Source organism: Eschrichtius robustus, chromosome 12, assembly GCF_028021215.1.
Source record: "Eschrichtius robustus isolate mEscRob2 chromosome 12, mEscRob2.pri, whole genome shotgun sequence".
NCBI lineage: Eukaryota > Metazoa > Chordata > Mammalia > Artiodactyla > Eschrichtiidae > Eschrichtius > Eschrichtius robustus.
Genome location: NC_090835.1, coordinates 28263620 through 28278739, shown reverse-complemented (window position 1 = coordinate 28278739; position 15120 = coordinate 28263620). Strand labels below are relative to the sequence as shown.

At 48.2% G+C, this 15120-nt stretch overlaps 1 protein-coding gene across 3 annotated transcripts in view; it reads left to right on the top strand.

The window, feature by feature from the left end:
- Positions 1-3433: 3433 nt before the first annotated feature.
- Positions 3434-15120, top strand: part of PTPRG (protein tyrosine phosphatase receptor type G) — a 723417-nt gene continuing 711730 nt past the window's right edge. For all 3 annotated transcript variants that reach the window (XM_068557227.1, XM_068557228.1, XM_068557226.1), the window contains exon 1: positions 3434-4256. In XM_068557227.1, coding sequence (XP_068413328.1) covers positions 4172-4256 — 85 coding nt within the window. In that variant the 5' untranslated portion in view covers positions 3434-4171. The remainder of the gene's footprint in view (positions 4257-15120) is intronic.

Below are 15120 nucleotides of genomic sequence, written 5' to 3'. Positions count from 1 at the left end.
AGTACTTTACTCTTTTTAACTCCTTCTAATCTTGTCAATTTAAGAGTAGATATAGTTATTATTCCCTCTTTACACATGAGAAAACTGAGGCACTCAAATGATGAAAAGTTAAGTGGTTAAGTTGCCCAAAGTCAAGCAGATATAAGTATCAGAACCCAAATAGAATGGTTTGGGAGCTATTGCTTTTAACCACCAGTCAATACTCAAAATAGATCACCAGCACTATGGTAGGCAGAATTCTAAGATGATCCCCAAGATTCCTACCCCTGGTATATAATCCCCTCTTCTGAGAGTGGGTGAGACCTGTGAATGTAATAGGATAGTCACTCCTTAATTAGGTTACATCATATGGCAAAAGTGATGGTATTGTCATTCCCAAGACTCCTTCATAGCCAACTGGAGGGAGATTCTCCTGTTGGTTTTAAAGAGGTAAGCTGTTATTTTGTGAGGGGCCCACGTGGCTGGGACCTGAACGTGGCCTCTAGCTGAGACTTACTTCTAGCCAACAGCCAGCAAGAAAATAGGGACCTCCAGCCTACAACTACAAAGAACTAAATTCTTAAAAAACAAAACAAAACAAAAAAACTGAATTCTGTCAACAATCTGAATGAGTTTTGAAGAGGACCCTGAGCTCCAGATGAGAACCCCTGGCCAACATCTTGGTTTCAGCCTAGGGAGACCTGGAGCAGAGGACCCAGTTATGCTATGCCCCAACTTCTGACCTACGGAGCAGTGAGATAATAAACATGTATTGTATTGCTTTAAGACCCTAAGTTTGGGGATAATTTATTACCCAAACCAGCACCTGCTCTTTGCGGCCTTCTTATTTTCCCATGGGGTTCTCCACACCTTTTGTGGCACTCATACGACCCTTCACACCAACTGTCCTGGAGTGGTCACTGTATCGTGCAGCTCCCACATCACCTGGGGAGTTGTAATCAGCAGGTGAGAGCATTGTCAGGTCCACTCCCTGTCATTTTGTGCCACTGACACTTGATAGAGTGTCTGGTGTGTATGAGCTATTCTGTAATTGGTTGTAGAATGAATGAAAAGCCATCCCTTGTGGTATGCCTATAACATTCTACTTTATTATGGGAACTGATGGGGCCTGGGTTGTCGGAGGGTGCTTTCAAGAGCAGTTCCTGGTATACTTCAGCCTAGGGCCCCAGGATAGTCACCAGCCCAGACCTAATTTAATGTTAATTTTTAATGTGGGGCCTCCTATATTATGAGGGTAGTGATAATTCTCTCTCCAAACCCATTTGAGGTCTCTCCATCCCACATTTTAGTGTCTTCTCAAACCATCATTTCTTTGCCTTTTCACATCTGTGGAGGGAGACAGACCTGAGAATCTCAGCTCTGCTACTCACTAGCTAGGGATCCATTATTTCACTCCTCTGAGTATGTTTCCTTGTCTATAAATGGGCAAAATAATTCTTACTGCTGGCAGAACTGTTGTAAGGATTCTGAGAGTGTATCTGTACTTTGGAAGGTAAGCTCCATACAGGTCACAGGCCTGCCCTTTTTGCTCATGGCTGTGTTCCCAGTTGCCCCCTCCCTCCCTCCCTCAATAAGTGCTTAATAAATTTATGGAATGAACAGCTTAGATAAAGAATTTAGCACAATACCTGGTAGGTAGTAAGCATCCCACAAATGGCAGTTTTTATTACGTTATTTTGCAAAGGAGGAAACTCACCTGGGGATGTCTATCCAGGTGTTCTGTCCTGATTCAAATTCCACAGATTTCCCCATTTTATCACGCAATTTTTAATGAGGTAATCATACACGCAGGGGTCATAAGGACCTCTCTCAAAGCTCCCACTGACCAATGGACAGCCCTTAAATACAACACTCCCAAGAAAACTGACCCTCTCCCAGCATTTATGGGGGAGTCAGGATTCCAACAAAACCAGGAAGGACCAAATTCCAAAGCAAATAAACTCGACTCATTCCCCACCCTGGGGGAGGGTGTTCACCCCCGTTTTGCTAAAGATAGAGCGCCGGTCCTCCCGGGGAACTTCCTGGCTTTTATTAGTTCGTAATCCCAAATGTTAACTTTTCAAAGATTTTTCTTTTTTAAGTGTGGGTGTGAAAGTGTTTCCCTAATCACATCTTGCGGGAGGATCTGGAACATCTGTACATTATTTGAAAACCGAGCATCCGGTTCGGATGTTTGGGTGGGTGGGAGACCCTGCGTGGTGGGATGAGACAGCAGGGGCACGTTAAAAACAAGTCAAGATGGCTTTTAAACAGAGGCAGAAAAATTAGGCAAAAATTACAAATGGCTAATCACCTTGGCTCAATTACACGTTTAATCAATAGCCCTCATCCCCCACTTTTAGCACCGGCGTAAGGGGGAAAAATAGGGCGCTTAGAAGTCTAAGCGATAAAGATCTGTCTCACCAAGAGCCAAGGGACAAAACTCATTACAGATAAGCCCAGTCTTCCATTTCCCCCGGACGCCTCTCCATGATTGCTAAAGTGGTTGCCGCTCCCCGGGGTAGCTGCCAGGAAATCCGTCCTGCCCCGCGGCGCAGCTTTCACCCAGCCAGGGGTTAGAGGCGCACTTCCTGCACCCTCCCCACCAGCAGGCTGTGGTGCGGGAACCTTCCCTCCTCCCGTGGAGCGGCGAGTTGGGAAAACTCCGCCACTGATCCACCGTGGCGCGGGGAAAGGGTGTGTGGGACTCGAAAAGGCTGGTTTTTGCTAGCCTAGGATCGATATTTCTCCCCTCCCCCACCTCTCCCTGGCCGGGAACAAGACCAAAGGAAGCCCAAAAAGAAAAAAAAAAAAAAAAGAAAGAAAGAAATTAAACCCCAACGCGGAGCCCGAGTGCGAAGGCCGCTTGGCTTTGTTTCCAGGCAGGGGCATTCGCCGGGATGGGGGCGCGAGCAGGGAGTGAGCAGGGGGCGGGCAGGGCGCGCCCCACCGCGGTGCTGCCAGGGCGAAGACACTCAACATGAAACCTCCTCGCCCTATAAAGGCAGCAGGCCGCCCCCTCCTCTCCTCAAACTGGAGCCAGGGCCCCCCAAGTCTCGGATACGCGAGCAACGCAGACGGGGGCGGGGGAAACCTCGCCAAGCCCGCTCGCAGCGCGGCGTCTTTAAGAACTCGCAGGACTGGAATCTGGCAGAGACTCGCCGGTCCCGAAGGCAGTCGCTCTCCTCCCTCTCTCCGAGACCCGTCCGGAGCGGCCCCCAGCCCCGAAACTGCCCCAGATGACTCTGCAGCACCCGGGGCTGCGGGCGGGGAGAACCGGGTTGTGGGACGCCTGAGAGGTGGGAGCCGAGTGCGGCTGCTTTAAGAGCGCGGGGCGCGCGCGCCCGCCCGCCGCCGGCAGCCCGGCTGCGCGCCCTGGGGCGCGCGCCGCCGCCACCGCCGCCGCGCGCCCCTTGCTCGCTCGCTCGCCGGCTTTAAAGTCTCTGCCAGGATCCATGCTCACATGTTACTTCCTGTATGGAGGCATGGCTAGTTTCCAGCCCCGCGCTCCCCGATCCTCCCCAGCTCGCGCCAGAGCCACAACTTTCAGGAGCATGGACTGAAGGCGCCCTCGCCCCAGCGCCCCTCTGAGATCCTTTGTGTTTCCCTCGGTTTCCTCTGGCTGTTTCTATTTTGGGGGGCTCTTCGCTCCCCCCGCCTTTACCCTCCCCTTCCCCGCTCGCAAACATGCCTTCTTCCTTCCCCGGGCCCTGGAAGGAGCTGCCTGCCTGAAGCCCGGAGACGCAGCGCCGCGCTCATCCCCGCCGCCGCCCGCCGGCTCTCGGGCTGCTCTGCCGACTCAAGTTGGGGATCCTCGGCTGCTCGCCGCCGCCGCCGCCGCCGCCGCCGCCGCCTGCGGTCCTTGCCTACCCCGGGCCCCAGGCATCACCGCCGCCCGCCGACTTCTCGCCCTGCCCGCTCGGCTCGCTCCTTTTTGAACGGAAAGCAGCCCTTCTCCGCCGAGGATCGTCCCCAGCGTGGCTCCGCGTTCTCGGTCACTTTTTGAGATTTTCCGGGGGGCGCTCGGCGGCTTCCCGGATTCCAGGGGGACTCGGTCCGCCGAGCGCGGGGGCCCAGTAGAGCGGACTAGCAGGGGAAGAGCCCGGGCTTAGCGGAGGCTTACACCGAGGCAAGAACTTATTCAACAAGTTTACCCCCCCTGCTTTTTTCTTTTCGATGTGCGTTTTCGGACATGCGGAGGTTACTGGAACCGTGTTGGTGGATTTTGTTCCTGAAAATCACCAGTTCCGTGCTCCATTATGTCGTGTGCTTCCCCGGTGAGTGCCGGCCGCCGAGGGGACGCGGCCCTGGCCAGCGCGCGCGGGGGATGCGGAGTTGCCGCCGGGGCATGGAGCTCGGGTGCCCGTCCCGGGGACCCCGGAGAGGGTGGAGGGGGGTCGACGCCCGCGGAGGAGAGAGGGAGCCGCTCCGCTGGGTCTGGCGGCGTAATTAGGCAGGCTGGTGGTTGGGCAGGGTGGAAGCAGGGGCTGGCCGGGGAGGGGGACAGGGGCCGCAGGAGTCTGTCTCTCGCTCGGGTTTAGGGGGCCTGGGGGAGTCGGAGTCAGGAGAAAAGAAGACTCGTTCTGTTGACCCGCCGCTGTTCGGGAGAGCTAGCGCTCTGGGGCTGTTGGGGAGATTGGGGCCATGGGGAGTATGTCTCTGTGGGTTTGGGGGGCCCAGGGTGCGTCCGTCGCTCAGGCGAGGATTGAAGGGATTCAGAAGGGGGGGGCTTGATTTGCTGCTCCCCGACTCTTTGGAGAGGCTAGTGTTCGGGGACTGGAAGCTGGAGGCTGGCCGTGGCGGACTGGGGACGTTGGGAGCAGGGTGCATTCTGGTCTCGGGGGTCAGGGACGACCCTGGCTCGAAGCTGGGGCACGGGCTGAGCTTCGGTGCCGGCGCGATGGAGCCTTCCTGGGCGCGGGGGCCTGGGCGCGGTGGGAGGGCAGGGAGCAGGCGGTTTAGGGAAATTCGTGGTTCCCCCAGCCCGGGCCCGTGGCCCCTTTATCCCCCAACTCTGCTTGGCTGGGCTGCTCGGATCGGGGCGGGGGGGGGGGGGGCGGGTCGGCGGCTGGGTTGCTGTTCGTGCCGGGGCAGATTTTTTTCTGTCTCGCGCCCTGCCTACCTTCATCTTTACCCTTTTGCAGGCTGTTCGCGGCTGGCAGACCCAGACCCGCTCTTTTCTGGTCGGGTTAAGACAGGAACAGTATTGGCCATTGATGAAGATAATAAATCACCGCACGTAGCGGTGTGCGGCTCGGCGACCCTCCACTTCCAGCCCTCCACCGGTCGACCCCCCCTTTCTCTTTCCACTAGGGGAGGGCAGAAGCCAGCCAGCTGTCTCCCTCTTTCTTCTTGTAGCCTCCCCTTTCCCCCCAGGCTGCAGCCCCGAGCTCCCTTCGGTCTGTCCGGCCCCCTCCCCCAGGTGGAGGCCTCGTCCTGTGCCCTAGTCGGGGAAGGGGTGGGAAGAAGGGAGCGATTCGTTTTTCATCCTTTGCTCTCCTAAGGACAGGGAACCCCCCCCCCCCCCCCCGTTTTTCTGCCTTCTCATCCACCAGCTCCTGGATATTCGGAGGAGGGTGCGATCCAGAAAAAAAGGAACCTGCCCCCCGATGTTTCTGCTCCCCCTTGTCATAGCCGCCTGTCCCCGGGTGGCCCGAGCGCACGGTTTTGGTGCACCGGGTCCCCCAGCTCCGTCGTGCGCCCTGGAGGAGGTCGCGGGCGCTCTTGCTGCCCTCGGGGACTGGCAGCGAGTTTCCCCTTTGCAGGCACGGGGGTGGCCTCGAGGGGCAGAGAGGCAAAGCACTGTCTTTTCTTCGGGCACCTCGCATTTCCCTCTGCGCATTCTCCTGTCCCTGGAACCGCATGGAACTCCGGCCACAGCCCAGAACCCCAGCTCGGATGCCGAGCGAGGACGTGCGTTCACACTCACCCGAGGCCTGGGGTTTGCTCACCAGGGTCCTGCCTCCACTGGGACCCGGGGGCGCTGTGGACATTTACCCTTAAACATCTCCCTTGCTTCCCCAGTGCTCAGTATTTGTGTTAATCATTGCTCCTCCTAGACTTTTTTCTTTGTCGTGGACTTGCCGGCTGAGTGGGTTCAGGTGCACACTGGGGTTGAGCTTCGTAAGGGTCACGTTTTAATGGGGTGAGTGGGAGGCAGCAGGGGAGCAGCCTTGCGAAATACGAGGAATTTCTAATTCCACTTTTGGCCTTCTCCTTACACTCGGGTGTGCAGTCAGTGGGCCGAGCCGCGATTTCTTTTTCCTGATGTGTGAGGAAGCCCTTGAAATCCAAAATGGGACCACCAGTGATGCCGCCTGCGTCGGGCTGGGACAGTTTTCGTCTTCCACATTTTCTATGCGTGCTCACGCTACGAGGTAAATAGCCCATTCCGTGGTTCGGGAGCCGAAGGGTGTCGGAAAGGGAAGGGGCAGTAGTGCGAGGCGCGGGTAAGGAGGGTTGTGGTTTGGGAAAGTGCGCCCGGAGAGGGTGCAGCAGCAGCCTTTGCAACCAAAGTTAAAATGTCAAGAGCCGGAGACGCCTGCTTTCCATTTTCCGAAACTGCCGCGACACTGCTGGACCTCAGGGGGCGCCCCCGAGCCACTCGTCAGGCTCCCGCCACCTCCACCCGCCTAGGTGCCGTGGGGCCGCGGTGGGATGAGGCTGGGGCTGGAGGCTGGGCCGCTGCAGATGCGCCTGGGAGGGGAGAGGCGGCCTCAGCTCCGCCCTGGTGCTCCTGGGCGGCTCTCAACCGCTGGGGACCCGAGTTCGCTTTGGGACGCCCCTTCTTGGCAGCCCTGACCTGGGAAGGCTTTATCTGGTTGACACGAGGGACAAAGATGCTTCTGGTGTTGGATTAGGTTCCTCCTTGTGACATCTTCACCAAAATCCCTTGTTGGTTATTTTGTTTGTTTCCTCAGAATCGTGCTAACTTTTCTGATACATTTGTTCTCAGCTCCTGTGAAAGATACAGGGTAACTTTAATTTGGAAGGGTTTTGCAAACATTGCCCTGGCCTGAGTCTTTCCCCAGAGGATGGGAAACAGTGGCTTTTAGTCTCTCAACAACAGTATGGCAGGTGTGGGACCCTTGTCGCCATTAATGTTTCAACGGATGTTTCCATTTCCAGAGCACAAGTGTTATCAACATGATGTAGTGCATAGGACGTTGTTTTCTGACATCTAAAAAAAATATTATGGAAAAATTTATGAAAATGGAAAAATATAATGGGCCCCTGTGAACCCCCTACTCAGCTGTAACAGTTACAACTCAATTTTCCCTCTTCCATTGCCCACCCCATCCTCCCCAACACCTCATTATTTTAAAGCAAATCTTACACACAGTTCATTTAAGCATTGGGTGTATATGTTTCTAATCATTGAGAATTTAAGTGCCTCCAACAGCAAATAAATTATGTTATTTGGAAGGGTTAACATTTTGTGCATTTTACATTCTTAAGCTATTCAGCAGAAACTAAATTTTTTTTTTTAATTGACTTCTCTTTCTGCCCTCAGAGTTGAAACCCTTCTCTTTGATTCTGATATGTTTTGTACAGTAATGACATTACATCTAGGAGGCTGATGTTGGAAACATTTCAGATGGGTAAGCTCTGCTGTGTACCTTGGATGTGTCAGAATCGGAGGATCTGTGATTGATGTCCTGCGAATCTCCCTCTGAGCTGTCTCTTGGTGTATTTGCATGTACATGCTTTAGTCCTGATGGACATCCTTTATGGCCTTATTAGAAAAACGCAGAAGTAACATATTTGTAAGTCAGCAATCTTACTCTTCAGGGATGGGGTGAGAAACCATGCCCCCCCAGCCCCTTCCCCAAAGTGTCTTATTTGAAAATGGAGGATCTTTGTCCAGTCTTGAAACTTGGTCCCTCTAATGCAGTCATGGAATAAAATTTTCGATGTTTCCTTCTAAACAGTGTTCATATTACAGAGTTGATGAAGACTATTAGTACAAATAGGCATGACAGGACCTTTTGGAAGTAGGGAAGTTGCTGTTGCCACAGGCAGAATGGTTATTGGAAAGGTTGGCTGAAATGAGAAAAAGAACTAACCAGTTGTGAAGCTCTGGGCATCTCCCCTTAATTATGGACCCGTTTTCACAGAATAAAAGATAACATTGTTTAAATGAGGCAGTATGGGGAATGCTGATGATTTAACATAGCAAAATAAAACAAAAACCCTTTCTGATTCATCTTTCTATTCTGAAAAACTCCCAAGTTAATGTAGTATAATCAGTTACATATCACTGCACTAATTGAAATGAACTTTCTTGCCTTTTATGAAAGAGCATTTAAAATGCCCCAGAACAATTATTATTAGGGATCCCCTCCTACTTCCTTACCCCTCCCTCATTTTCCTGGAAACTTCTTGACCAAAAGGACAGTCTGGACACATTAGCCATACCTAGGTGAGGAAAGCAATTAAGTGTTGCTAGTGCTTTGTTGCTTTACCTCTCTCCTTTTATGGTGAAAGGTGTTTTTTTGTTTTTTTTTTTTTCTTTTAAATCTGAATATACCTTCAGCATTCTACTCAAAGCATGCAGGACAATGCAATGTCATTCCTAAGCAGGATAAAGTTGTAATATGGGTGTGCATTCTGAGTTTCAAGAATGAAAAAAAGTTGTGATTAACACTTTAATTCTAGGGCATATCTTTCATGTAGTCACATTTCATAAATCAGACTTTATGGGAGAAATTCAAAGCATCTGAAGTTATCTCAAAAGTGCTTGACACCCCCCCCCCCCCCAGTAAGCTCTTGGTGGGCTTTGGTTATAGGTTGACCATTATCAGGTGAGGGGCGGTAATGAGCGAAGCTGCGTTTTTGGCTGGCTGTGTAAAGAATAAAAGGTCTGTGTATCTAACAATATAAAGGAAGCCAAGGAGACGTGCCCTGCCTCCACTTTTAGTTCTCCGTCTGAGCTTGATCTGGGCAAAGCTGGTAGCTACTGAGGGAGGGGCTCAGGAAAGTGAGAATGTTCTTCTGAGAATAGCCTGCCCCCAACAGGCGGTGAGAGCTGCTTGTGGAATTCCATGGGCCGTTGCTGAATTTGAACCAGAATGAGGTTGTCTTGGTACACGTTAGGCCCTCAGTAAGTATTCCCAAATGATTAAATGATCCCATACCTTTGTTTGCCTGTCTGAGAAATGGAAGTGACCATCTTGCTTGTAAAAGACCCAATTCCAGAACTGTGGCAGTGTTCTGTGCACTCAGAAGAGCAAATGCACATCTGTAAAAAAAGTTCTCTGTTACTGACTTTGCTTTGACTTTTTATTTTTTATTTGTTTACATGGAGTTCTAACCAAAAAAATCACTCCAAAAATGATGCATGTTTTTAAATACCGTTTACCTCTCCTTGCTTTTTTCGTACAATTCCTTTTTGTCTCAGATTTTCAAGACAAAGGAATTGTTAATGTCTCTTAAAAAAAAAAAGTTTGGAAGTAATGTAGGTGAATTTCGTTTTCAGAAAAGCCTGTGATGATTGAAATATGTAACTGATAAGTTTGTGGTTTTTTCCTATTATGAGAAGCACTGTGAGGTTTATCAGTGATGGCTGTGCAAGATCGCTTGAGGTAGCTAGAGGGCTTCATGAGCAGTTGTCTCCTTTTATAGGGACACCTATAATTGGAGGGGCCATTTCATCTGGTATGACTCGTAGCAAAATGTTTGGTGTTTTGACAGAAAAAATATATGATCTTTGTGAGTTGGTTTGCCAGGCCTATGCAGTCTCAAAATTTTTATGACTACAGCACTTGATATGATTATCTTTTAAAAAAACCATTGTAAAAAGTGCTCTTAGGGCTGGGTGGGGGAATGCCAGTCAGCTAACCAGGTTCCAGATGTGCCCGGTTTCTCTTTTCGGAGCCCCCTTAACTGAATTGGGTGGTGTTCCTGCTGCTCTTGGGGTGGAGGGTGGGAGGCCAACTTCCACACTGAAGGAGGATCACTGTACTGTTTTATCTGCGTATGAAAAGGAGAAATCTTTTAGGAGCCTAGAACTTGTTAATACTTTTTATTTCCTTTCTGAACCAGGTAGCTATGGAAAGTTGTTTAAAATATATCAGAATATCATCTCGAGCCAATCGGCCTCTGCCATTACTAGCTGTGCTGCTTTAGACAAGTTACTTAACTTCTCTGTGCCTCACTTTTTTGCCCTCTCTTTCTCTGCAAATTGGCATAGTGATAGGACCCTGACTCCTAAGGTCTTCGTGCGGCTTGAATGAGAATGCATGCTAAAGGACTTAGCACAGTGCATGGTAAATAGTAAGTGCTCAATAAATTAACCATTTTTTGTGTGTGTGTGTTAGAGAGATTTGGGTAGGAATATAGAGAAAGAAGAAAATTGAACTGAAAAAGACAATTATATGTAAAAACAAAAACATTTTCAAAAAATTTATATAAACGTGCATGATAATTTTTGTGCCTGGATTTGTTCTTGAGGGCGAGGGAGGCTGGCATGAGAGCATCCCATGTATAATTAGTAAAATGGTTACATTTTGAGGTTTAAAGAAATGAGAAAGCCTCCGTGAAGTCTGAGATAACCTCCTTGCTCACATCGCAAAGGAGGTCTCCTCTTTCCCTGCTTAAAAGGTGAAAAATGTTTTCTGCAGGCTTAAAATGTACCATGCAAGATCCCTGTGTGGTGTTATCCTCTGTAGAAAGAGTTGCTTGGTCCTGCACCCTGGAATGCCCATCCCCCTTGTAAGGCCTGCTGTGCTGTGTGGTAACCAAGGAGGAATGGGTCTACCTTTGACTGTCATTTCTGGGTTTTAATTGTGTGCCACTAATGGGAAACAAACAGTAGTCTTTGGGTGTTGCTTTTATTTTGTACTTGTGTGACACTTGAACACACGTATGCCCTTGTCTCCATATCTTCATGGATTCAGACCTGCAGAGTATACAAGAGAGAACCACACACTGTGCGTGCAAAGCTCCTGCCCTCTAATCAGTTTTTTTGCAAACAGAAATCAGCATGATGGTTTTCTGACCAAACAACAAAATGATTTTAAACTACTCGACTTAGCTATTTTGGGGCTGTAGCAAAGTGACACAGTTGGCTGCCGAAATCTAGCAACTAAAAATGAAGCAATGAAAGCATAGTTCATGGAATATGTAACACTTCCATGTAAGAAAATAGGACAACTGCTCTTATTTTTGGGTCTGTGATACTATTTTCTTAACAAGGAGAGGGAAGCAGGTTGTCAATTGATACTGCAGTGGGTATACTTTTGAGGAATTCATACGCGTTATTAGATGAATCCAAGAGGTGTTTGAATTCTGACACCATTGCAGCCACATGAATTCCACAGTGCACTTAAATCAGATAAACTCATCAATTTGGAGTAATTTGGGTAGGAGACACAGCCATTAGCCATTTACCAAACATAAAAGCATAGTCCAGATTAGTGAGGAAATGTCATCGACTTTTCAAGAGTCAAGTTAGTCACGAATCATCAGTAGGATTCATTTACAAAGCGATGGTTATTTATAAAAAATGAGTTCTGTTCGTTTTTTAAAATATATCATTTTTCCTGAAGTGTTTCAATTCAGTGAGTGGAGGTTAAGAGCCATAGTCTTGGCCTTGGCTATGTTACTGGGTAGCTGGCATTTCACTATGTCACTGGGCAAATTCCTCAACATCCTGTGGAAGTGGGGTTGGGTGGTAGTGGGGGTCTGGGAGACCTCAGAGGTCCAGGTTGAAATTCTTGATCTGTTGTAGCAGTGTTATGTTGAGCAAATGGGCCTCATTTTTTGAATCTCTAAAATGGGAACAATGGTTATAAGAGCCCATACTCACCAAGCACTTGCCATGATCTAGCCGCTGTGTCTGAGCTTCTTATATGCCTTTAATCCTCTCTGGAAGAAACCGTGAGTATCCTTACTTTAGGATGAGGAAACTAAACCCAAAAGGAGGTTGTCAGTTGTTCAAGGTCACCTTTGTTGGGGGGGTAGGTAAAATATGTCTCTCTAGTTGTCTCTCAGAATTATTTTGAGTCAGGGACTTCCCTGGTGGTGCAGTGGTTAAGAATCTGCCTGCCAGTGTAGGGGACACAGGTTCGATCCCCGGTCTGGGAGGATCCCACATTCCGAGGAGCAACTAAACCCGTGCGCCACAGCTACTTAGCCTGTGCTCTAGAGCCCGCGAGCCACAACTACTGAGCCCGCGTGCCTAGAGCCCGTGTTCTGCAACAAGAGAAGCCACCGCAATGAGAAGCCCGCGCACCGCAACAAAGAGTAGTCCCCGCTCGCCGGGAAAGCCCGCGTGAAGCAAGGAAGACCCAAAGCAGACAAAGATAAATAAATAAATGGGAAAAAAAAAAAAAAGAATTATTTCGAGTCAGAATGGTTGCTGTTCATTTGGAAGATGTTTTTCCTAATTGCACAGGAAGGCCGGTTAAAAGACAGACCCAGCCGTTTGTATTTGACACTACTATTCCCATATAAGCAAGTACCATAAACACTGGGTGAAATAAAGGTGTTTTCCTGTATTTGCTACAATTAAATAAGGAAGTAAGGCAATTACTATAGCATTTTATTTGGTTACATTGAAGAGATGACCTTTCTGCAAATTACTTTAGCTTCTGAATAAGCTGGTAATAACTGTGAATAGAGTGAGTTTGCTGTTGGTGAGTTTTTCTGAATCCTCTTCAAAAAGATCTAAATTCATTTAGTTTATAATTTGAGAACTTTCGTCTGGGGCGTTGAATATGGTTATGTTATAATAATGGGTTATTATTGTCATCCCATGTACCATTTGAGTGTGGCCTGCAGGCTCTGCATTATGACTTCAGGAAAATGTCTAAGGGAGTTGTGCTTGGCACGAGATGGTTTGGGTTCTGGATTTTTTCTCTGGAGTTTAGAACTAGCCATGGAAGCCCACCAAGCCAGCTGTGGGATCTGGGCAAGACCCTCAGTTTCTTTGGGGTTGTTTTCCTCACCCTTAACTAAATGGCTTCTAAAATTCTTCCGGAATTTTTAGGGATTGTTGATTACACACTGGGTGGTTTGGGAGGTTGTGGCCTTTCTGCAATACACAACTCAGATTCCCAGCCCATATTGTAATGTGATTTGTGAGGGGTCCTTCCGGTTAGCTTTACTCTGAGAGTTTGCTTTTTAAGGCGTTAAGAACCCTTTGATTATTTCGCAAACCCTGCTGCACAATATCCTGGGCGAGTTAACAAACAAGGTAGTGAGTGGATCTTGGTTAATGAAATGCCTGTAAGCTATTTTTTTTTTTAAACAGGAAACCTGATTTCTCCTGGAGTCCAGGTTAAAAAAAAAGGAAAAAAGGAAGTTTGCTCATGCCAATGAAGTTATGCCTGGATTTTAAAACTATTGAATGTGATTTAGGATTGGGATGGTGGTGGCAGGATTCTTTATCTAAAAAGAAATCCCCAAGGTAGTTCCTGAGCTTACTCTGGAAAAGAGGAATGGAGAAAGGACAGTCATTCGGGTTATTTGGAGCTCTGCAGGGGACCTCTGGCCAGCAGGTGCTCTGTTTGGCCATATTGTGTTGAAAAAAAGTTGAATTAAAAAACGGGGCATTTCTCATTCATGTCATCAAGTGTATCCTGAATGCCTGCAGCGTGCCAGGCGCTGGGGAGACAGTGGTGACCAAAACGGATGGAGACTCCTGCCCTCACGGGGGCTTCTCATAAACGTCTGCGCAACTCCTGGAAAATTGGAAGGTATAGCAACGTAGGGCATGTGTCTTGCTGGGTGACAGCAGTAAGCTGGAATTAAATAGTGGCTGCCCCTTGAGCTGGGGCCCTCACCTGGCCCGCAGTGGTTATTTACAATTCTCAGCTGATCTCTGGAGGTGTTTGCCACCTGCATAGGTGATTTCTAGATTTCTACCCGAGGGACACTTTTTTTTTTCTCTTTTTCTTTTTTTGCTGTTGTTTGTTTGGGGTTTTGATTGCCTGGATTGCTTGTGTGTGTATGTGTATGTGTGCGCATGCGCTAGCGCAGCCACGTGCATCATTGGCTGATGAAGTGGCGCTCTTCCTATGGGTCTGAAGTTCACCTCTCCTGGCTGTGTTGTTTTTTTGGCTCTGCACATAGCCTGCTGCTTGGATCCTTCATAATAATGTGGCAGGTTTACTGCTGATCTAAATTGCTGTTGGCTTGTTCAATTTTAAAAAGTTTCTCATTTAAGAACTAGTGCCCTTGGTCACTTTCTTGTTACCAAACTCCCCAAGAAGGGCATGATATGGGGGGTAAGAGAGGGAAGGCCAGTGACCAATACAGTAGAATCTAGTAAATTAATATTGGAGATGTCACCTTAGTGGGTCCCTTGCCAAAGAGCTTAATTTTTTCATATAATCTCCCTGGTCTAATAATTTTTTGCATGTGACACATGTATGGATTTTTAATCTGTGTTGGAAATATCACATATCTTAATTCATCCAACAACAACATAGGAAAACCTGAACTTTGGGTGGAGTAGTGTGTCCAGCTTTTGGTATGGGCATTTGGAAGATTTGAGGAGGTAATTTCTTCACCCTAATTCCAGCACATGTTCTTTAAATAGTCATTATAATATATGGTACATCTGTGTGAATTGTTCGTGTATGACTCAGAGCCTAATTAGGCTCTATGCCCTTTGAGGGCGAGACCTCAGTCCTTCCACCTGCTCAATCCTCAGTATCTAGGTGTTGGTAGTCATTTTTGAGCACTGAGAGAATGAGCAGCTAATGCTCTCTAGAACACTTACAGGACATTTTACAAGACAGTAATAATATCATTGTATGTGTTTTCCAGAAATGTCACATTGCATCCTCTTAAGAGACATGATATCCAAGGTCAACATCTTTCTTAAGAGAACTCAGAGTTTATATATATTGTCATGGTGTTTGAAGTCCATCTTTAAAAACGGAGAAGCTAAATTTGTACTTCCTATTACTGGTCACCAGGGTATCTATTGCTGAAAATGATATATTCTAATTAGGGGTCAGATGTCTCATGGGGCAGCAGGGTTAGGTTTTGATGGTCACAAACCTTTTTTTTTTTCTCTCTTGTGGAATAATTTAGGCTAAATTCTGTGAATCTGGTGTTCATTTGCATCAGAAATGACCTTGGCTGTAGGGTTGATGCAGGAGAAGTAGGCCGTCTCATTTCTGCTTTGGT